The 24,639-nt window shown below is 43.7% G+C and overlaps 1 protein-coding gene and 1 long non-coding RNA gene across 2 annotated transcripts in view; one reads left to right on the top strand and one right to left on the bottom strand.

Moving 5' to 3' along the window:
• The window catches only part of LOC134945093 (putative methyltransferase DDB_G0268948), a 182,106-nt gene that overhangs the window by 67,985 nt on the left and 89,482 nt on the right, over positions 1 to 24,639 (top strand). The window contains exon 4 of the mRNA XM_063934151.1: positions 22,161 to 22,271. Within this exon, the coding sequence (XP_063790221.1) occupies positions 22,161 to 22,271 (111 nt within the window). The remainder of the gene's footprint in view (positions 1 to 22,160; positions 22,272 to 24,639) is intronic.
• Positions 1 to 24,639, bottom strand: part of LOC134945094 (uncharacterized) — an 89,351-nt gene that overhangs the window by 60,218 nt on the left and 4,494 nt on the right. Inside the window, exon 3 of the long non-coding RNA XR_010182040.1 lies at positions 20,073 to 20,147. This is a non-coding gene — a long non-coding RNA (uncharacterized LOC134945094). The remainder of the gene's footprint in view (positions 1 to 20,072; positions 20,148 to 24,639) is intronic.

The following is a 24,639-nucleotide window of genomic DNA, read 5'->3' as shown; positions in this document are numbered from 1 at the left end:
ACTGGTGGTCACTGTCAGCAAACTGCAAAACTAAAATGCACCACAGGTATAGAATCAAGATGGATAGTATACTTGACGACACAGAGGTAGGTAGAGCAGTGGCCTTCCGTACCGCTATATATACACTAGTGGTCACTGTCAGCAAACTGCAAAACTAAAATGCACCACAGGTATAGAATCTAGATGGATAGTATACTTGACGACACAGAGGTAGGTAGAGCAGTGGCCTTCCGTACCGTACTGCTATATATACTGGTGGTCACTGTCAGCAAACTGCAAAACTAAAATGCACCACAGGTATAGAATCTAGATGGATAGCATACTTGACGTCACAGAGGTAGGTAGAGCAGTGGCCTTCCGTACCGTACTGCTATATATACTGGTGGTCACTGTCAGCAAACTGCAAAACTAAAATGCACCACAGGTATAGAATCTAGATGGATAGCATACTTGACGACACAGAGGTAGGTAGAGCAGTGGCCTTCCGTACCGTACTGCTATATATACTGGTGGTCACTGTCAGCAAACTGCAAAACTAAAATGCACCACAGGTATAGAATCTAGATGGATAGTATACTTGACGACACAGAGGAAGGTAGAGCAGTGGCCTTCCGTACCGTACTGCTATATATACTTGTGGTCACTGTCAGCAAACTGCAAAACTAAAATGCACCACAGGTATAGAATCTAGATGGACAGTATACTTGACGACACAGAGATAGGTAGAGCAGTGGCCTTCCGTACCGTACTGCTATATATACTGGTGGTCACTGTCAGCAAACTGCAAAACTAAAATGCACCACAGGTATAGAATCTAGATGGATAGTATACTTGATGACACAGAGGTAGGTAGAGCAGTGGCCTTCCGTACCGTACTGCTATATATACTGGTGGTCACTGTCAGCAAACTGCAAAACTAAAATGCACCACAGGTATAGAATCTAGATGGATAGTATACTTGATGACACAGAGGTAGGTAGAGCAGTGGCCTTCCGTACCGTACTGCTATATATACTGGTGGTCACTGTCAGCAAACTGCAAAACTAAAATGCACCACAGGTATAGAATCTAGATGGATAGTATACTTGACGACACAGAGATAGGTAGAGCAGTGGCCTTCCGTACCGTACTGCTATATATACTGGTGGTCACTGTCAGCAAACTGCAAAACTAAAATGCACCACAGGTATAGAATCTAGATGGATAGTATACTTGACGACACAGAGGTAGGTAGAGCAGTGGCCTTCCGTACCGTACTGCTATATATACTAGTGGTCACTGTCAGCAAACTGCAAAACTAAAATGCACCACAGGTATAGAATCTAGATGGATAGTATACTTGACAACACAGAGGTAGGTAGAGCAGTGGCCTTCCGTACCGTACTGCTATATATACACTGGTGGTCACTGTCAGCAAACTGCAAAACTAAAATGCACCACAGGTATAGAAACTAGATGGACAGTATACTTGACGACACAGAGGTAGGTAGAGCAGTGGCCTTCCGTACCGTACTGCTATATATACTGGTGGTCACTGTCAGCAAACTGCAAAACTAAAATGCACCACAGGTATAGAATCTAGATGGACAGTATACTTGACGACACAGAGATAGGTAGAGCAGTGGCCTTCCGTACCGTACTGCTATATATACTGGTGGTCACTGTCAGCAAACTGCAAAACTAAAATGCACCACAGGTATAGAATCTAGATGGATAGTATACTTGATGACACAGAGGTAGGTAGAGCAGTGGCCTTCCGTACCGTACTGCTATATATACTGGTGGTCACTGTCAGCAAACTGCAAAACTAAAATGCACCACAGGTATAGAATCTAGATGGATAGTATACTTGACGACACAGAGGTAGGTAGAGCTGTGGCTTTCCGTACCGTACTGCTATATATACTGGTGGTCACTGTCAGCAAACTGCAAAACTAAAATGCACCACAGGTATAGAATCTAGATGGATAGTATACTTGACGACACAGAGGTAGGTAGAGCAGTGGCCTTCCGTACCGTACTGCTATATATACTGGTGGTCACTGTCAGCAAACTGCAAAACTAAAATGCACCAAAGGTATAGAATCTAGATGGATAGTATACTTGACGACACAGAGGTAGGTAGAGCAGTGGCCTTCCATACCGTACTGCTATATATACACTGGTGGTCACTGTCAGCAAACTGCAAAACTAAAATGCACCACAGGTATAGAATCTAGATGGACAGTATACTTGACGACACAGAGGTAGGTAGAGCAGTGGCCTTCCGTACCGTACTGCTATATATACTGGTGGTCACTGTCAGCAAACTGCAAAACTAAAATGCACCACAGGTATAGAATCTAGATGGATAGTATACTTGACGACACAGAGATAGGTAGAGCAGTGGCCTTCCGTACCGTACTGCTATATATACTGGTGGTCACTGTCAGCAAACTGCAAAACTAAAATGCACCACAGGTATAGAATCTAGATGGATAGTATACTTGACGACACAGAGGTAGGTAGAGCAGTGGCCTTCCGTACCGTACTGCTATATATACACTAGTGGTCACTGTCAGCAAACTGCAAAACTAAAATGCACCACATGTATAGAATCTAGATGGACAGTATACTTGACGACACAGAGGTAGGTAGAGCAGTGGCCTTCCGTACCGTACTGCTATATATACTGGTGGTCACTGTCAGCAAACTGCAAAACTAAAATGCACCACATGTATAGAATCTAGATGGACAGTATACTTGACGACACAGAGGTAGGTAGAGCAGTGGCCTTCCGTACCGTACTGCTATATATACTGGTGGTCACTGTCAGCAAACTGCAAAACTAAAATGCACCACAGGTATAGAATCTAGATGGATAGTATACTTGACGACACAGAGGTAGGTAGAGCAGTGGCCTTCCGTACCGTACTGCTATATATACTAGTGGTCACTGTCAGCAAACTGCAAAACTAAAATGCACCACAGGTATAGAATCTAGATGGATAGTATACTTGACGACACAGAGGTAGGTAGAGCAGTGGCCTTCCGTACAGTACTGCTATATATACTGGTGGTCACTGTCAGCAAACTGCAAAACTAAAATGCACCACAGGTATAGAATCTAGATGGATAGCATACTTGACGACACAGAGGTAGGTAGAGCAGTGGCCTTCCGTACCGTACTGCTATATATACTGGTGGTCACTGTCAGCAAACTGCAAAACTAAAATGCACCACAGGTATAGAATCTAGATGGATAGCATACTTGACGACACAGAGGTAGGTAGAGCAGTGGCCTTCCGTACCGTACTGCTATATATACTGGTGGTCACTGTCAGCAAACTGCAAAACTAAAATGCACCAGTTATAGAATCTAGATGGATAGTATACTTGACGACACAGAGGAAGGTAGAGCAGTGGCCTTCCGTACCGTACTGCTATATATACTTGTGGTCACTGTCAGCAAACTGCAAAACTAAAATGCAACACAGGTATAGAATCTAGATGGATAGTATACTTGACGACACAGAGATAGGTAGAGCAGTGGCCTTCCGTACCGTACTGCTATATATACTGGTGGTCACTGTCAGCAAACTGCAAAACTAAAATGCACCACAGGTATAGAATCTAGATGGATAGTATACTTGACGACACAGAGGTAGGTAGAGCAGTGGCCTTCCGTACCGTACTGCTATATATACTAGTGGTCACTGTCAGCAAACTGCAAAACTAAAATGCACCACAGGTATAGAATCTAGATGGATAGTATACTTGACAACACAGAGGTAGGTAGAGCAGTGGCCTACCGTACCGTACTGCTATATATACACTGGTGGTCACTGTCAGCAAACTGCAAAACTAAAATGCACCACAGGTATAGAATCTAGATGGATAGTATACTTGACGACACAGAGGTAGGTAGAGCAGTGGCCTTCCATACCGTACTGCTATATATACTGGTGGTCACTGTCAGCAAACTGCAAAACTAAAATGCACCACAGGTATAGAATCTAGATGGACAGTATACTTGACGACACAGAGGAAGGTAGAGCAGTGGCCTTCCGTACCGTACTGCTATATATACTGGTGGTCACTGTCAGCAAACTGCAAAACTAAAATGCACCACAGGTATAGAATCTAGATGGATAGCATACTTGACGACACAGAGATAGGTAGAGCAGTGGCCTTCCGTACCGTACTGCTATATATACTGGTGGTCACTGTCAGCAAACTGCAAAACTAAAATGCACCACAGGTATAGAATCTAGATGGATAGTATACTTGACGACACAGAGGTAGGTAGAGCAGTGGCCTTCCGTACCGTACTGCTATATATACACTAGTGGTCACTGTCAGCAAACTGCAAAACTAAAATGCACCACATGTATAGAATCTAGATGGACAGTATACTTGATGACACAGAGGTAGGTAGAGCAGTGGCCTTCCGTACCGTACTGCTATATATACTGGTGGTCACTGTCAGCAAACTGCAAAACTAAAATGCACCACAGGTATAGAATCTAGATGGATAGTATACTTGACGACACAGAGATAGGTAGAGCAGTGTCCTTCCGTACCGTACTGCTATATATACTGGTGGTCACTGTCAGCAAACTGCAAAATTAAAATGCACCACAGGTATAGAATCTAGATGGATAGTATACTTGACGACACAGAGGTAGGTAGAGCAGTGGCCTTCCGTACCGTACTGCTATATATACTTGTGGTCACTGTCAGCAAACTGCAAAACTAAAATGCACCACAGGTATAGAATCTAGATGGATAGTATACTTGACGACACAGAGGTAGGTAGAGCAGTGGCCTTCCGTACCGTACTGCTATATATACTGGTGGTCACTGTCAGCAAACTGCAAAACTAAAATGCACCACAGGTATAGAATCTAGATGGATAGTATACTTGACGACACAGAGGTAGGTAGAGCAGTGGCCTTCCGTACCGTACTGCTATATATACTGGTGGTCACTGTCAGCAAACTGCAAAACTAAAATGCACCACAGGTATAGAATCTAGATGGATAGTATACTTGACGACACAGAGGTAGGTAGAGCAGTGGCCTTCCGTACCGTACTGCTATATATACTGGTGGTCACTGTCAGCAAACTGCAAAACTAAAATGCACCACAGGTATAGAATCTAGATGGATAGTATATTTGACGACACAGAGGTAGGTAGAGCAGTGGCCTTCCGTACCGTACTGCTATATATACTGGTGGTCACTGTCAGCAAACTGCAAAACTAAAATGCACCACAGGTATAGAATCTAGATGGATAGTATACTTGACGACACAGAGGTAGGTAGAGCAGTGGCCTTCCGTACCGTACTGCTATATATACTGGTGGTCACTGTCAGCAAACTGCAAAACTAAAATGCACCACAGGTATAGACTCTAGATGGATAGTATACTTGACGACACAGAGGTAGGTAGAGCAGTGGCCTTCCATACCGTACTGCTATATATACACTGGTGGTCACTGTCAGCAAACTGCAAAACTAAAATGCACCACAGGTATAGAATCTAGATGGACAGTATACTTGACGACACAGAGGTAGGTAGAGCAGTGGCCTTCCGTACCGTACTGCTATATATACTGGTGGTCACTGTCAGCAAACTGCAAAACTAAAATGCACCACAGGTATAGAATCTAGATGGATAGTATACTTGACGACACAGAGATAGGTAGAGCAGTGGCCTTCCGTACCGTACTGCTATATATACTGGTGGTCACTGTCAGCAAACTGCAAAATTAAAATGCACCACAGGTATAGAATCTAGATGGATAGTATACTTGACACAGAGATAGGTAGAGCAGTGGCCTTCCGTACCGTACTGCTATATATACTGGTGGTCACTGTCAGCAAACTGCAAAACTAAAATGCACCACAGGTATAGAATCTAGATGGATAGTATACTTGACGACACAGAGGTAGGTAGAGCAGTGGCCTTCCGTACCGTACTGCTATATATACTAGTGGTCACTGTCAGCAAACTGCAAAACTAAAATGCACCACAGGTATAGAATCTAGATGGATAGTATACTTGACAACACAGAGGTAGGTAGAGCAGTGGCCTTCCGTACCGTACTGCTATATATACACACTAGTGGTCACTGTCAGCAAACTGCAAAACTAAAATGCACCACAGGTATAGAATCTAGATGGACAGTATACTTGACGACACAGAGGTAGGTAGAGCAGTGGCCTTCCGTACCGTACTGCTATATATACTGGTGGTCCCTGTCAGCAAACTGCAAAACTAAAATGCACCACAGGTATAGAATCTAGATGGATAGTATACTTGACGACACAGAGGTAGGTAGAGCAGTGGCCTTCCGTACCGTACTGCTATATATACTATTGGTCACTGTCAGCAAACTGCAAAACTAAAATGCACCACAGGTATAGAATCTAGATGGATAGTATACTTGACGACACAGAGGTAGGTAGAGCAGTGGCCTTCCGTACCGTACTGCTATATATACTGGTGGTCACTGTCAGCAAACTGCAAAACTAAAATGCACCACAGGTATAGAATCAAGATGGATAGTATACTTGACGACACAGAGGTAGGTAGAGCAGTGGCCTTCCGTACCGCTATATATACTAGTGGTCACTGTCAGCAAACTGCAAAACTAAAATGCACCACAGGTATAGAATCTAGATGGATAGTATACTTGACGACACAGAGGTAGGTAGAGCAGTGGCCTTCCGTACCGTACTGCTATATATACTGGTGGTCACTGTCAGCAAACTGCAAAACTAAAATGCACCACAGGTATAGAATCTAGATGGATAGCATACTTGACGTCACAGAGGTAGGTAGAGCAGTGGCCTTCCGTACCGTACTGCTATATATACTGGTGGTCACTGTCAGCAAACTGCAAAACTAAAATGCACCACAGGTATAGAATCTAGATGGATAGCATACTTGACGACACAGAGGTAGGTAGAGCAGTGGCCTTCCGTACCGTACTGCTATATATACTGGTGGTCACTGTCAGCAAACTGCAAAACTAAAATGCACCACAGGTATAGAATCTAGATGGATAGTATACTTGACGACACAGAGGAAGGTAGAGCAGTGGCCTTCCGTACCGTACTGCTATATATACTTGTGGTCACTGTCAGCAAACTGCAAAACTAAAATGCACCACAGGTATAGAATCTAGATGGATAGTATACTTGACGACACAGAGATAGGTAGAGCAGTGGCCTTCCGTACCGTACTGCTATATATACTGGTGGTCACTGTCAGCAAACTGCAAAACTAAAATGCACCACAGGTATAGAATCTAGATGGATAGTATACTTGACGACACAGAGGTAGGTAGAGCAGTGGCCTTCCGTACCGTACTGCTATATATACTAGTGGTCACTGTCAGCAAACTGCAAAACTAAAATGCACCACAGGTATAGAATCTAGATGGATAGTATACTTGACAACACAGAGGTAGGTAGAGCAGTGGCCTTCCGTACCGTACTGCTATATATACACTGGTGGTCACTGTCAGCAAACTGCAAAACTAAAATGCACCACAGGTATAGAAACTAGATGGACAGTATACTTGACGACACAGAGGTAGGTAGAGCAGTGGCCTTCCGTACCGTACTGCTATATATACTGGTGGTCACTGTCAGCAAACTGCAAAACTAAAATGCACCACAGGTATAGAATCTAGATGGATAGTATACTTGACGACACAGAGGTAGGTAGAGCTGTGGCTTTCCGTACCGTACTGCTATATATACTGGTGGTCACTGTCAGCAAACTGCAAAACTAAAATGCACCACAGGTATAGAATCTAGATGGATAGTATACTTGACGACACAGAGGTAGGTAGAGCAGTGGCCTTCCGTACCGTACTGCTATATATACTGGTGGTCACTGTCAGCAAACTGCAAAACTAAAATGCACCAAAGGTATAGAATCTAGATGGATAGTATACTTGACGACACAGAGGTAGGTAGAGCAGTGGCCTTCCATACCGTACTGCTATATATACACTGGTGGTCACTGTCAGCAAACTGCAAAACTAAAATGCACCACAGGTATAGAATCTAGATGGACAGTATACTTGACGACACAGAGGTAGGTAGAGCAGTGGCCTTCCGTACCGTACTGCTATATATACTGGTGGTCACTGTCAGCAAACTGCAAAACTAAAATGCACCACAGGTATAGAATCTAGATGGATAGTATACTTGACGACACAGAGATAGGTAGAGCAGTGGCCTTCCGTACCGTACTGCTATATATACTGGTGGTCACTGTCAGCAAACTGCAAAACTAAAATGCACCACAGGTATAGAATCTAGATGGATAGTATACTTGACGACACAGAGGTAGGTAGAGCAGTGGCCTTCCGTACCGTACTGCTATATATACACTAGTGGTCACTGTCAGCAAACTGCAAAACTAAAATGCACCACATGTATAGAATCTAGATGGACAGTATACTTGACGACACAGAGGTAGGTAGAGCAGTGGCCTTCCGTACCGTACTGCTATATATACTGGTGGTCACTGTCAGCAAACTGCAAAACTAAAATGCACCACATGTATAGAATCTAGATGGACAGTATACTTGACGACACAGAGGTAGGTAGAGCAGTGGCCTTCCGTACCGTACTGCTATATATACTGGTGGTCACTGTCAGCAAACTGCAAAACTAAAATGCACCACAGGTATAGAATCTAGATGGATAGTATACTTGACGACACAGAGGTAGGTAGAGCAGTGGCCTTCCGTACCGTACTGCTATATATACTAGTGGTCACTGTCAGCAAACTGCAAAACTAAAATGCACCACAGGTATAGAATCTAGATGGATAGTATACTTGACGACACAGAGGTAGGTAGAGCAGTGGCCTTCCGTACAGTACTGCTATATATACTGGTGGTCACTGTCAGCAAACTGCAAAACTAAAATGCACCACAGGTATAGAATCTAGATGGATAGCATACTTGACGACACAGAGGTAGGTAGAGCAGTGGCCTTCCGTACCGTACTGCTATATATACTGGTGGTCACTGTCAGCAAACTGCAAAACTAAAATGCACCACAGGTATAGAATCTAGATGGATAGCATACTTGACGACACAGAGGTAGGTAGAGCAGTGGCCTTCCGTACCGTACTGCTATATATACTGGTGGTCACTGTCAGCAAACTGCAAAACTAAAATGCACCAGTTATAGAATCTAGATGGATAGTATACTTGACGACACAGAGGAAGGTAGAGCAGTGGCCTTCCGTACCGTACTGCTATATATACTTGTGGTCACTGTCAGCAAACTGCAAAACTAAAATGCAACACAGGTATAGAATCTAGATGGATAGTATACTTGACGACACAGAGATAGGTAGAGCAGTGGCCTTCCGTACCGTACTGCTATATATACTGGTGGTCACTGTCAGCAAACTGCAAAACTAAAATGCACCACAGGTATAGAATCTAGATGGATAGTATACTTGACGACACAGAGGTAGGTAGAGCAGTGGCCTTCCGTACCGTACTGCTATATATACTAGTGGTCACTGTCAGCAAACTGCAAAACTAAAATGCACCACAGGTATAGAATCTAGATGGATAGTATACTTGACAACACAGAGGTAGGTAGAGCAGTGGCCTACCGTACCGTACTGCTATATATACACTGGTGGTCACTGTCAGCAAACTGCAAAACTAAAATGCACCACAGGTATAGAATCTAGATGGATAGTATACTTGACGACACAGAGGTAGGTAGAGCAGTGGCCTTCCATACCGTACTGCTATATATACTGGTGGTCACTGTCAGCAAACTGCAAAACTAAAATGCACCACAGGTATAGAATCTAGATGGACAGTATACTTGACGACACAGAGGAAGGTAGAGCAGTGGCCTTCCGTACCGTACTGCTATATATACTGGTGGTCACTGTCAGCAAACTGCAAAACTAAAATGCACCACAGGTATAGAATCTAGATGGATAGCATACTTGACGACACAGAGATAGGTAGAGCAGTGGCCTTCCGTACCGTACTGCTATATATACTGGTGGTCACTGTCAGCAAACTGCAAAACTAAAATGCACCACAGGTATAGAATCTAGATGGATAGTATACTTGACGACACAGAGGTAGGTAGAGCAGTGGCCTTCCGTACCGTACTGCTATATATACACTAGTGGTCACTGTCAGCAAACTGCAAAACTAAAATGCACCACATGTATAGAATCTAGATGGACAGTATACTTGACGACACAGAGGTAGGTAGAGCAGTGGCCTTCCGTACCGTGCTGCTATATATACTGGTGGTCACTGTCAGCAAACTGCAAAACTAAAATGCACCACATGTATAGAATCTAGATGGACAGTATACTTGACGACACAGAGGTAGGTAGAGCAGTGGCCTTCCGTACCGTACTGCTATATATACTGGTGGTCACTGTCAGCAAACTGCAAAACTAAAATGCACCACAGGTATAGAATCTAGATGGATAGTATACTTGACGACACAGAGGTAGGTAGAGCAGTGGCCTTCCGTACCGTACTGCTATATATACTAGTGGTCACTGTCAGCAAACTGCAAAACTAAAATGCACCACAGGTATAGAATCTAGATGGATAGCATACTTGACGACACAGAGGTAGGTAGAGCAGTGGCCTTCCGTACCGTACTGCTATATATACTAGTGGTCACTGTCAGCAAACTGCAACACTAAAATGCACCACAGGTATAGAATCTAGATGGATAGCATACTTGACGACACAGAGGTAGGTAGAGCAGTGGCCTTCCGTACCGTACTGCTATATATACTGGTGGTCACTGTCAGCAAACTGCAAAACTAAAATGCACCACAGGTATAGAATCTAGATGGATAGCATACTTGACGACACAGAGGTAGGTAGAGCAGTGGCCTTCCGTACCGTACTGCTATATATACTGGTGGTCACTGTCAGCAAACTGCAAAACTAAAATGCACCACAGTTATAGAATCTAGATGGATAGTATACTTGACGACACAGAGGAAGGTAGAGCAGTGGCCTTCCGTACCGTACTGCTATATATACACACTAGTGGTCACTGTCAGCAAACTGCAAAACTAAAATGCACCACAGGTATAGAATCTAGATGGACAGTATACTTGACGACACAGAGGTAGGTAGAGCAGTGGCCTTCCGTACCGTACTGCTATATATACTGGTGGTCCCTGTCAGCAAACTGCAAAACTAAAATGCACCACAGGTATAGAATCTAGATGGATAGTATACTTGACGACACAGAGGTAGGTAGAGCAGTGGCCTTCCGTACCGTACTGCTATATATACTATTGGTCACTGTCAGCAAACTGCAAAACTAAAATGCACCACAGGTATAGAATCTAGATGGATAGTATACTTGACGACACAGAGGTAGGTAGAGCAGTGGCCTTCCGTACCGTACTGCTATATATACTGGTGGTCACTGTCAGCAAACTGCAAAACTAAAATGCACCACAGGTATAGAATCAAGATGGATAGTATACTTGACGACACAGAGGTAGGTAGAGCAGTGGCCTTCCGTACCGCTATATATACTAGTGGTCACTGTCAGCAAACTGCAAAACTAAAATGCACCACAGGTATAGAATCTAGATGGATAGTATACTTGACGACACAGAGGTAGGTAGAGCAGTGGCCTTCCGTACCGTACTGCTATATATACTGGTGGTCACTGTCAGCAAACTGCAAAACTAAAATGCACCACAGGTATAGAATCTAGATGGATAGCATACTTGACGTCACAGAGGTAGGTAGAGCAGTGGCCTTCCGTACCGTACTGCTATATATACTGGTGGTCACTGTCAGCAAACTGCAAAACTAAAATGCACCACAGGTATAGAATCTAGATGGATAGCATACTTGACGACACAGAGGTAGGTAGAGCAGTGGCCTTCCGTACCGTACTGCTATATATACTGGTGGTCACTGTCAGCAAACTGCAAAACTAAAATGCACCACAGGTATAGAATCTAGATGGATAGTATACTTGACGACACAGAGGAAGGTAGAGCAGTGGCCTTCCGTACCGTACTGCTATATATACTTGTGGTCACTGTCAGCAAACTGCAAAACTAAAATGCACCACAGGTATAGAATCTAGATGGATAGTATACTTGACGACACAGAGATAGGTAGAGCAGTGGCCTTCCGTACCGTACTGCTATATATACTGGTGGTCACTGTCAGCAAACTGCAAAACTAAAATGCACCACAGGTATAGAATCTAGATGGATAGTATACTTGACGACACAGAGGTAGGTAGAGCAGTGGCCTTCCGTACCGTACTGCTATATATACTAGTGGTCACTGTCAGCAAACTGCAAAACTAAAATGCACCACAGGTATAGAATCTAGATGGATAGTATACTTGACAACACAGAGGTAGGTAGAGCAGTGGCCTTCCGTACCGTACTGCTATATATACACTGGTGGTCACTGTCAGCAAACTGCAAAACTAAAATGCACCACAGGTATAGAAACTAGATGGACAGTATACTTGACGACACAGAGGTAGGTAGAGCAGTGGCCTTCCGTACCGTACTGCTATATATACTGGTGGTCACTGTCAGCAAACTGCAAAACTAAAATGCACCACAGGTATAGAATCTAGATGGACAGTATACTTGACGACACAGAGATAGGTAGAGCAGTGGCCTTCCGTACCGTACTGCTATATATACTGGTGGTCACTGTCAGCAAACTGCAAAACTAAAATGCACCACAGGTATAGAATCTAGATGGATAGTATACTTGATGACACAGAGGTAGGTAGAGCAGTGGCCTTCCGTACCGTACTGCTATATATACTGGTGGTCACTGTCAGCAAACTGCAAAACTAAAATGCACCACAGGTATAGAATCTAGATGGATAGTATACTTGACGACACAGAGGTAGGTAGAGCTGTGGCTTTCCGTACCGTACTGCTATATATACTGGTGGTCACTGTCAGCAAACTGCAAAACTAAAATGCACCACAGGTATAGAATCTAGATGGATAGTATACTTGACGACACAGAGGTAGGTAGAGCAGTGGCCTTCCGTACCGTACTGCTATATATACTGGTGGTCACTGTCAGCAAACTGCAAAACTAAAATGCACCAAAGGTATAGAATCTAGATGGATAGTATACTTGACGACACAGAGGTAGGTAGAGCAGTGGCCTTCCATACCGTACTGCTATATATACACTGGTGGTCACTGTCAGCAAACTGCAAAACTAAAATGCACCACAGGTATAGAATCTAGATGGACAGTATACTTGACGACACAGAGGTAGGTAGAGCAGTGGCCTTCCGTACCGTACTGCTATATATACTGGTGGTCACTGTCAGCAAACTGCAAAACTAAAATGCACCACAGGTATAGAATCTAGATGGATAGTATACTTGACGACACAGAGATAGGTAGAGCAGTGGCCTTCCGTACCGTACTGCTATATATACTGGTGGTCACTGTCAGCAAACTGCAAAACTAAAATGCACCACAGGTATAGAATCTAGATGGATAGTATACTTGACGACACAGAGGTAGGTAGAGCAGTGGCCTTCCGTACCGTACTGCTATATATACACTAGTGGTCACTGTCAGCAAACTGCAAAACTAAAATGCACCACATGTATAGAATCTAGATGGACAGTATACTTGACGACACAGAGGTAGGTAGAGCAGTGGCCTTCCGTACCGTACTGCTATATATACTGGTGGTCACTGTCAGCAAACTGCAAAACTAAAATGCACCACATGTATAGAATCTAGATGGACAGTATACTTGACGACACAGAGGTAGGTAGAGCAGTGGCCTTCCGTACCGTACTGCTATATATACTGGTGGTCACTGTCAGCAAACTGCAAAACTAAAATGCACCACAGGTATAGAATCTAGATGGATAGTATACTTGACGACACAGAGGTAGGTAGAGCAGTGGCCTTCCGTACCGTACTGCTATATATACTAGTGGTCACTGTCAGCAAACTGCAAAACTAAAATGCACCACAGGTATAGAATCTAGATGGATAGTATACTTGACGACACAGAGGTAGGTAGAGCAGTGGCCTTCCGTACAGTACTGCTATATATACTGGTGGTCACTGTCAGCAAACTGCAAAACTAAAATGCACCACAGGTATAGAATCTAGATGGATAGCATACTTGACGACACAGAGGTAGGTAGAGCAGTGGCCTTCCGTACCGTACTGCTATATATACTGGTGGTCACTGTCAGCAAACTGCAAAACTAAAATGCACCACAGGTATAGAATCTAGATGGATAGCATACTTGACGACACAGAGGTAGGTAGAGCAGTGGCCTTCCGTACCGTACTGCTATATATACTGGTGGTCACTGTCAGCAAACTGCAAAACTAAAATGCACCACAGTTATAGAATCTAGATGGATAGTATACTTGACGACACAGAGGAAGGTAGAGCAGTGGCCTTCCGTACCGTACTGCTATATATACTTGTGGTCACTGTCAGCAAACTGCAAAACTAAAATGCAACACAGGTATAGAATCTAGATGGATAGTATACTTGACGACACAGAGATAGGTAGAGCAGTGGCCTTCCGTACCGTACTGCTATATATACTGGTGGTCACTGTCAGCAAACTGCAAAACTAAAATGCACCACAGGTATAGAATCTAGATGGATAGTATACTTGACGACACAGAGGTAGGTAGAGCAGTGGCCTTCCGTACCGTACTGCTATATATACTAGTGGTCACTGTCAGCAAACTGCAAAACTAAAATGCACCACAGGTATAGAATCTAGATGGATAGTATACTTGACAACACAGAGGTAGGTAGAGCAGTGGCCTACCGTACCGTACTGCTATATATACACTGGTGGTCACTGTCAGCAAACTGCAAAACTAAAATGCACCACAGGTATAGAATCTAGATGGATAGTATACTTGACGACACAGAGGTAGGTAGAGCAGTGGCCTTCCATACCGTACTGCTATATATACACTGGTGGTCACTGTCAGCAAACTGCAAAACTAAAATGCACCACAGGTATAGAATCTAGATGGACAGTATACTTGACGACACAGAGGAAGGTAGAGCAGTGGCCTTCCGTACCGTACTGCTATATATACTGGTGGTCACTGTCAGCAAACTGCAAAACTAAAATGCACCACAGGTATAGAATCTAGATGGATAGTATACTTGACGACACAGAGATAGGTAGAGCAGTGGCCTTCCGTACCGTACTGCTATATATACTGGTGGTCACTGTCAGCAAACTGCAAAACTAAAATGCACCACAGGTATAGAATCTAGATGGATAGTATACTTGACGACACAGAGGTAGGTAGAGCAGTGGCCTTCCGTACCGTACTGCTATATATACACTAGTGGTCACTGTCAGCAAACTGCAAAACTAAAATGCACCACATGTATAGAATCTAGATGGACAGTATACTTGACGACACAGAGGTAGGTAGAGCAGTGGCCTTCCGTACCGTGCTGCTATATATACTGGTGGTCACTGTCAGCAAACTGCAAAACTAAAATGCACCACAGGTATAGAATCTAGATGGATAGCATACTTGACGACACAGAGGTAGGTAGAGCAGTGGCCTTCCGTACCGTACTGCTATATATACTGGTGGTCACTGTCAGCAAACTGCAAAACTAAAATGCACCACAGGTATAGAATCTAGATGGATAGCATACTTGACGACACAGAGGTAGGTAGAGCAGTGGCCTTCCGTACCGTACTGCTATATATACTGGTGGTCACTGTCAGCAAACTGCAAAACTAAAATGCACCACAGTTATAGAATCTAGATGGATAGTATACTTGACGACACAGAGGAAGGTAGAGCAGTGGCCTTCCGTACCGTACTGCTATATATACTTGTGGTCACTGTCAGCAAACTGCAAAACTAAAATGCACCACAGGTATAGAATCTAGATGGATAGTATACTTGACGACACAGAGATAGGTAGAGCAGTGGCCTTCCGTACCGTACTGCTATATATACTGGTGGTCACTGTCAGCAAACTGCAAAACTAAAATGCACCACAGGTATAGAATCTAGATGGATAGTATACTTGACGACACAGAGATAGGTAGAGCAGTGGCCTTCCGTACCGTACTGCTATATATACTGGTGGTCACTGTCAGCAAACTGCAAAACTAAAATGCACCACAGGTATAGAATCTAGATGGATAGTATACTTGACGACACAGAGGTAGGTAGAGCAGTGGCCTTCCGTACCGTACTGCTATATATACTAGTGGTCACTGTCAGCAAATTGCAAAACTAAAATGCACCACAGGTATAGAATCTAGATGGATAGTATACTTGACAACACAGAGGTAGGTAGAGCAGTGGCCTTCCGTACCGTACTGCTATATATACACTGGTGGTCACTGTCAGCAAACTGCAAAACTAAAATGCACCACAGGTATAGAATCTAGATGGACAGTATACTTGACGACACAGAGGTAGGTAGAGCAGTGGCCTTCCGTACCGTACTGCTATATATACTGGTGGTCACTGTCAGCAAACTGCAAAACTAAAATGCACCACAGGTATAGAATCTAGATGGACAGTATACTTGACGACACAGAGATAGGTAGAGCAGTGGCCTTCCGTACCGTACTGCTATATATACTGGTGGTCACTGTCAGCAAACTGCAAAACTAAAATGCACCACAGGTATAGAATCTAGATGGATAGTATACTTGACGACACAGAGGTAGGTAGAGCAGTGGCCTTCCGTACCGTACTGCTATATATACTGGTGGTCACTGTCAGCAAACTGCAAAACTAAAATGCACCACAGGTATAGAATCTAGATGGATAGTATACTTGACGACACAGAGGTAGGTAGAGCAGTGGCTTTCCGTACCGTACTGCTATATATACTGGTGGTCACTGTCAGCAAACTGCAAAACTAAAATGCACCACAGGTATAGAATCTAGATGGATAGTATACTTGACGACACAGAGGTAGGTAGAGCAGTGGCCTTCCGTACCGTACTGCTATATATACTGGTGGTCACTGTCAGCAAACTGCAAAACTAAAATGCACCACAGGTATAGAATCTAGATGGATAGTATGCTTGACGACACAGAGGTAGGTAGAGCAGTGGCCTTCCATACCGTACTGCTATATATACACTGGTGGTCACTGTCAGCAAACTGCAAAACTAAAATGCACCACAGGTATAGAATCTAGATGGACAGTATACTTGACGACACAGAGGTAGGTAGAGCAGTGGCCTTCCGTACCGTACTGCTATATATACTGGTGGTCACTGTCAGCAAACTGCAAAACTAAAATGCACCACAGGTATAGAATCTAGATGGATAGTATACTTGACGACACAGAGATAGGTAGAGCAGTGGCCTTCCGTACCGTACTGCTATATATACTGGTGGTCACTGTCAGCAAACTGCAAAACTAAAATGCACCACAGGTATAGAATCTAGATGGATAGTATACTTGACGACACAGAGGTAGGTAGAGCAGTGGCCTTCCGTACCGTACTGCTATATATACTGGTGGTCACTGTCAGCAAACTGCAAAACTAAAATGCACCACAGGTATAGAATCTAGATGGATAGTATACTTGACGACACAGAGGTAGGTAGAGCAGTGGCCTTCCGTACCGTACTGCTATATATACTGGTGGTCACTGTCAGCAAACTGCAAAACTAAAATGCACCACAGGTATAGAATCTAGATGGATAGTATACTTGACGACACAGAGGTAGGTAGAGCAGTGGCCTTCCGTACCGTACTGCTATATATACTGGTGGTCACTGTCAGCAAACTGCAAAACTAAAATGCACCACAGGTATAGAATCTAGATGGATAGTATACTTGACGACACAGAGGTAGGTAGAGCAGTGGCTTTCCGTACCGTACTGCTATATATACTGGTGGTCACTGTCAGCAAACTGCAAAACTAAAATGCACCACAGGTATAGAATCTAGATGGATAGTATACTTGACGACAGAGGTAGGTAGAGCAGTGGCCTTCCGTACCGTACTGCTATATATACTGGTGGTCACTGTCAGCAAACTGCAAAACTAAAATGCACCACAGGTATAGAATCTAGATGGATAGTATGCTTGACGACACAGAGGTAGGTAGAGCAGTGGCCTTCCATACCGTACTGCTATATATACACTGGTGGTCACTGTCAGCAAACTGCAAAACTAAAATGCACCACAGGTATAGAATCTAGATGGACAGTATACTTGACGACACAGAGGTAGGTAGAGCAGTGGCCTTCCGTACCGTACTGCTATATATACTGGTGGTCACTGTCAGCAAACTGCAAAACTAAAATGCACCACAGGTATAGAATCTAGATGGATAGTATACTTGACGACACAGAGATAGGTAGAGCAGTGGCCTTCCGTACCGTACTGCTATATATACTGGTGGTCACTGTCAGCAAACTGCAAAACTAAAATGCACCACAGGTATAGAATCTAGATGGATAGTATACTTGACGACACAGAGGTAGGTAGAGCAGTGGCCTTCCGTACCGTACTGCTATATATACACTAGTGGTCACTGTCAGCAAACTGCAAAACTAAAATGCACCACATGTATAGAATCTAGATGGATAGTATACTTGACGACACAGAGGTAGGTAGAGCAGTGGCCTTCCGTACCGTACTGCTATATATATTGGTGGTCACTGTCAGCAAACTGCAGAACTAAAATGCACCACAGGTATAGAATCTAGATGGATAGTATACTTGACGACACAGAGGTAGGTAGATCAGTGGCCTTCCGTACCGTACTGCTATATATACTGGTGGTCACTGTCAGCAAACTGCAAAACTAAAATGCACCACAGGTATAGAATCTAGATGGGTAGTATACTTGACGACACAGAGGTAGGTAGAGCAGTGGCCTTCCGTACCGTACTGCTATATATACTGGTCGTCACTGGTCAGCAAAACTCTGCACTGTACTCCTCCTATATAATATACTGATGGTCCCCAGTACCCACAATAAAGCAGTGTGAGCACAGATATATGCAGCACACTGAGCACAGATATGGAGCGTTTTTCAGGCAGACAACGTATACTTGTGGTCACTGGTCAGCAAAACTCTGCACTGTACTCCTCCTATATAATATACTTGTGGTCCCCAGTACCCACAATAAAGCAGTGTGAGCACAGATATATGCAGCACACTGAGCACAGATATGGAGCGTTTTTCAGGCAGACAACGTATACTTGTGGTCACTGGTCAGCAAAACTCTGCACTGTACTCCTCCTTTATAATACTGCTGTTCCCCAGTCCCCACAATAAAGCAGTGTGAGCACAGATATATGCAGCACACTGAGCACAGATATGGAGCGTTTTTCAGGCAGAGAACGGATAAAACTGGTGGTCACTGATCAACTGTACTCCTCCTATATAATACAGCTGCTCCCCAGTCCCCACAATTAAGCAATAAGCACAAATATTTGCAGCAACATTAATAAACGGAGAGGACGCCAGACACGTCCTCTCCCTAACATTTCCAATGCCCGAGTGAAAATGGCAGCGACGCGCGGCTCCTTATATAGAATCCGAATCTCATGAGAATCCGACAGCGGGATGACGACGTTCGGGCGCGCTCGGGTTAACCGAGTCATACGGGAGAATCCGAGTTTGCCTCGGACCCATGTAAAATGGGTGAAGTTCGGGGGGGAGGTTCGGTTTCCGAGGAACCGAACCCGCTCATCACTATACTTATCCAGTTTATATTACTGCGTTTATTGTACTTTCTAAGGTGTGTGTTACAAGTAACAGATGACATAAATTGTAGTCTTAAACATATACATTTTGTATTGCTGATCTGTTTTGATATTGAAAAAGTGCAGTAAATGTGTGCACAAATACTGACAATACATAGTCGTCAGTACCGGTGTGTGGGGTAACAGGGGTTTACTGTGGATACTATCTAACAACCACAGCAAGGAGTAGAATGAAGATAGGGTTCCCCCAACAGCAATTAGTAGTTATCCACACAATTGCAATATTATTGGTGGTAAATGCTTTACTTACATCCAGTGCTTAACGTGGTCCTAGAGAGGATGCGCAACTCACCCGTAGACGTGCCCCCCCCCAAGGGGGTGTGGCCTAAAAAGAAAGGGGCATGGTCACACAATAGTAATAATGCCCACAGTTGTAGCATCCCCAATACACATAATGCCAACAGTAGTAGCACCCCGTAATACACAATGCCCACAGCAGTAGCGCCCCTTTTACAATGCCCACAGTAGTAGTGCTCCTTATGCAATGTCCACTGTACTGGCAGTGCCCACAGTGGTAGTGCCCCTTATATAAAGCCCATAGTAGTGGTGCCCCTTATGCAATGCCCCCAGTAGTAGTGCCCCTTATGTCCCCTGGAGTGATGCCCCTTATGAAGTGCCCCCTTTACAATGCCCTCATTAGTAGTGCCCCCATTAGTAATGACCTTAATGGTAATGCCCCTGTGTAGTATTGTCCCCAGTAGTAATGTCACCTGTAGTAATGCCCCCAGTCGTTTAGCCCATGTAGTTTGCCCCAAGTAGTAATGCCCCCAGTAGTAAGGCGCCCCTATAGTTATGCCCCCAGTAGTAATGCGCCCCTGTAGATTAGCCCCATGTAGTTTGCCCCTAGTAATGCCCCTGTAGTTATGCCCTCAGTAGTAATGCACCCCTGTAGTTATGCCCCCAGTAGTAATGTGCCCCTGTAGTTTAGCCCCATGTAGTTTGCACCCAGTAGTTTGCCCCCAGTAGTAATGCCCCCAGTAGTTTTGCCCCTGTTGTTATGCCCCCAGTAGTATTGCTCCTGTAGTTATACCCCCAGTAACAATGCGCCCCAGTAGTTATGCCCCCAGTAGTAATGTGCCCCTGTAGTTATGCCCTCAGTAGTAATGTGCCCCTGTAGGTTTGCCCAATGTAGCTTGCCCTCAGTAGTAATGCCCCCAGTAGTAATGCCCCCAGTAGTAATGCCCCTATAGTTATGCCCCCAGTAGTAATGCGCCCACTAGTAATGTGCCCCTGTAGTTATGCCCTCAGTAGTAATGAGCCCCTGTAGGTTTGCCCCATGTAGTTTGCCACCAGTAGTATGCTCCAAGTAGTAATGCCCCCAGTTGCTTGCCCCATTGTAGTTAGCCCCTGTAGTTTAGCCCCCCTGTAGTTATGCCCCCAGTAGTAGTCACACGTAAAAAAAAAAAAAAAAACACCATACTTACCAATCCCCGCTCCCGCTGTGATCCTCCTGGCGTCAGCTTCAATCCACTCCCCAGCACTATAAGAGAGACGTCACGACGTCTCTCTCATAGCGCGCACTGAGCCGGGAGCTGGAAGCAGGAACTCAGTAGTGCTGTGCAGGGAGAGCCGGGCTCCGCTGATAACACAATCTCAGTGGGCGCCCGGTATCTCCCTGCGGCGCTGGCACACATCAGGTTAGGTGAGCCGGAAGTGGACCTGACGGAACGCAGTTCCGCCCCATTCCGGCTCACTTTAACCCCTGCTTACATCCAGAATCCTATAAAACCCTTGTTGGATATATATTACCAGAAATAATATCTGGATATTGCTGAATTTGAAAATACCGAAACAATTCATGTTTCCGATTATAAATTTGCTAATACAGGTTGAGTATCCCATATCCAAATATTCCGAAATACGGAATTTTTTGAGTGAGACTGAGATAATGAAACCTTTGTTTTCTGATGGCTCAATGTACACAAACTTTGTTTAATACACAGTCATTAAAAATATTGTATTAAATGACCTTCAGGCACAGTGTATAAGGTGTATATGAAACATTAATGAATTGTGTGAATGTACACACACTTTGTTTAATGCACAAAGTTATTAAAAATATTGGCTAAAATTACCTTCAGGATGTGTGTATAAGGTGGTATATGAAACATAAATGTATTCTGTGCTAAAACTTAGGTCCCATCGCCAGGATATCTCATTATGGTATGCAATTATTCCAAAATACAGAAAAATCCGATATCCAAAATACTTCTGGTCCCAAGCATTTTGGATAAGGGATACTCAACCTGTAATTATATATGTAAAAACATAGGTTTGCTAAGCTTTTTTTTTCAGTGTCAACATGCTGCTCTAATCCGTATAGTAATTGTAATTTCAGGTGGATCGGGCCCTTAAGCCTCATGGATGTCTGGCTCTCTTCTCCTATCTTCTCTGCATGGATGTTCATTACAAAAACCAGTCAGAACAGATGTCAAAGGTCTACACAGAGGTCAGAATTGTTAATTGAGGCATTGTGATTGAGCTGTACATTAGTTCAGCTTTATACCTTACTGTACTGAAGGAGGGTGAGATAGCAATAAAACGGGTGAAGTAGCAGGTACTTCCAACGCGTTTCGCTGCTGCTGGGCAGCTTTTTCAAGATCCTATACATTTGTAAAGGTTTTTCCCTTTTTGCTGACTCCAAAGGAAAATATCTTTCCCAGATACACTTTCCATGTTAACTAACTTAGTGGTCTTAGCTTGTAAAACAGGAGTACCCATATTACTGGGATCTCAGCAGTGCTTCCAGATGTAACCCTAGGTTACGTATAATATTATTATACTATGCACTACTGGACTGTTGGTATACTCTGCCTCCACCCAAGCTTACCTTAAGTTTTTAATTACTTTACAGGGCTGGCTTGGGACAGCAAGCTATACTTGATCTAATCCCTGTGCTAAATAAATTATTAACACTCTTACACTCTGTTTACTAGTGTTTTAAATGAATGTGATAATATTTAATTGGAATAAAGTAATATAATATCACAAAGATTGTAATATAACAAGAAAATAGGCCTACACAGTTAACCTGCATGCAAAATACCTTTACCTTTGAGGTAGCTACCTGAGTTCACCTTTGACTGAAAAAAATTGAATCCAAGGTGAACGACCGGGTCACTTAGTTAGATGTCCTGCATGACAAACCTCTTATGCATACATTAGTTGAAATACTGACTTTAGTAATATACATACATACATTTGTGCATAGATTCAACTGCTGTGTAATACTATAGACCTTCTTCCTAACCCTTTAGTGCATATTCAGATAGACAATTTTATGCACTTAATCAATGCTCATTTTAAGCTCTACTGGATTATACAAATAATACTGAATTCACCAAATAAATATATTATGACACAAATGTTCATGTGCCTTTTACAGTCAGTTTTAATTGACATAGATTGTCTGGGAGGTTTCCACTGGATATAGTACTTACTTTGACAGACAGTGCTTGTTTCAATATTGTGTCTTTTTTCTCTGCCGCAACAATTGTGTTTAGATCATCTGGCAGTGCTCTCTAAGGGGGTAATTCAGACGTCATCGTAGCAGCAAATTTGTTAGCAGTTGGGCAAAGTCATGTGCTGGGCAGGGGGGGGGGGGGCATATATAGCATGTGCAGAGAGAGTTAAATTTGGGTGGGGTGTGTTCAAACTGAAATCTATATTGCAGTGTAAAAATAAGGCAGCCAGAAACAAAATACTGCACAGAAACAATATAACCCACCCAAATCTAACTCTCTCTGCAAATGTTATATCTGCCACACCTGCAGTGCACATGGGGGGTCATTTCGACCTGATCGCATGCTGCACTTCGTCGCAGACGTGCGATCGGGTTGGAACTGCGCATGCGTGGTGGCCGCATTGCGCAGGTGTGTTGTTGCCCCGTGACAGCCGTCGCCTGGCAGCGATGCCGCAAACTGAAGGAAGTGGTAGCAGCGGTGACCGCAAGAAGATTGACAGAAAGAAGACGGAACCGGGTGGTAACTCACCGTTTTTGAGGAGTGGTGTCCAGGCATTTGGAGGGCAGATGTCTGACGTCAATTCTGGGACCTGCAGTGCTGGATCGATCGCACAAGGTAGGTAACTATTAGCCTGGTCTTATTTTACACAAAACTTTTTGGGCATAGCAGGGCTGCTATGCAGAAATACACTCCCCCATAGGAGGTGTCTAGTTGATCGCACGGACAGCAAAAAGTCGCTACGTGTGATCAACTTTGAATTACCCTGATGTTGTTCCAAGTAGTGCACTTTAGAATATTGTACTGAAAGTATAATTAATGCCAATTAATCCTGTTCCTGCAATGGATATTACCTTAAATGTGACTTGTGACTTCTCTTGCATGAACTCTTAGCAATATTACGCTGTACCAATGTCAATGTTCCTTGTAAGTTAATACAATACTGTGGCCAGGGACGGATTGGGAGATAAAAGTGGCCCTGTAAATTTTTTTCCAGAAGTGGCCTCGTGGGCGGCACCAAATCAACTGTAGGTGGGACCAATACTAAAGTAGGCGGGATTACTGCTTCAAAATGTAATGTAGACGAAGTTACACCAACAAAAGGCAGAGCATGTCAAAGTAGCTAAACCTAACACATTAAAAAGTGTAGATGCTATTGTGTTGTAGCAGAAGTAGTTAAGAAATTAAAACTGAGGTGACATTTAATCCTCTGCACACTCACTAAATACATTTTAAAGCAATTCTAAAGCTTCATGCTATACACTATTACAGTGGTTCTCAAACTCGATCCTCAGGACCCCAAACAGCTCACGTTATGGAGATAATCAGGCATGTCAACAGGTACAGATGAAGCCT

Source organism: Pseudophryne corroboree, chromosome 7, assembly GCF_028390025.1.
Source record: "Pseudophryne corroboree isolate aPseCor3 chromosome 7, aPseCor3.hap2, whole genome shotgun sequence".
NCBI lineage: Eukaryota > Metazoa > Chordata > Amphibia > Anura > Myobatrachidae > Pseudophryne > Pseudophryne corroboree.
The sequence above is the reverse complement of the archived record's forward strand: the minus strand, read 5'-3'. Positions and strand labels throughout refer to the sequence as shown.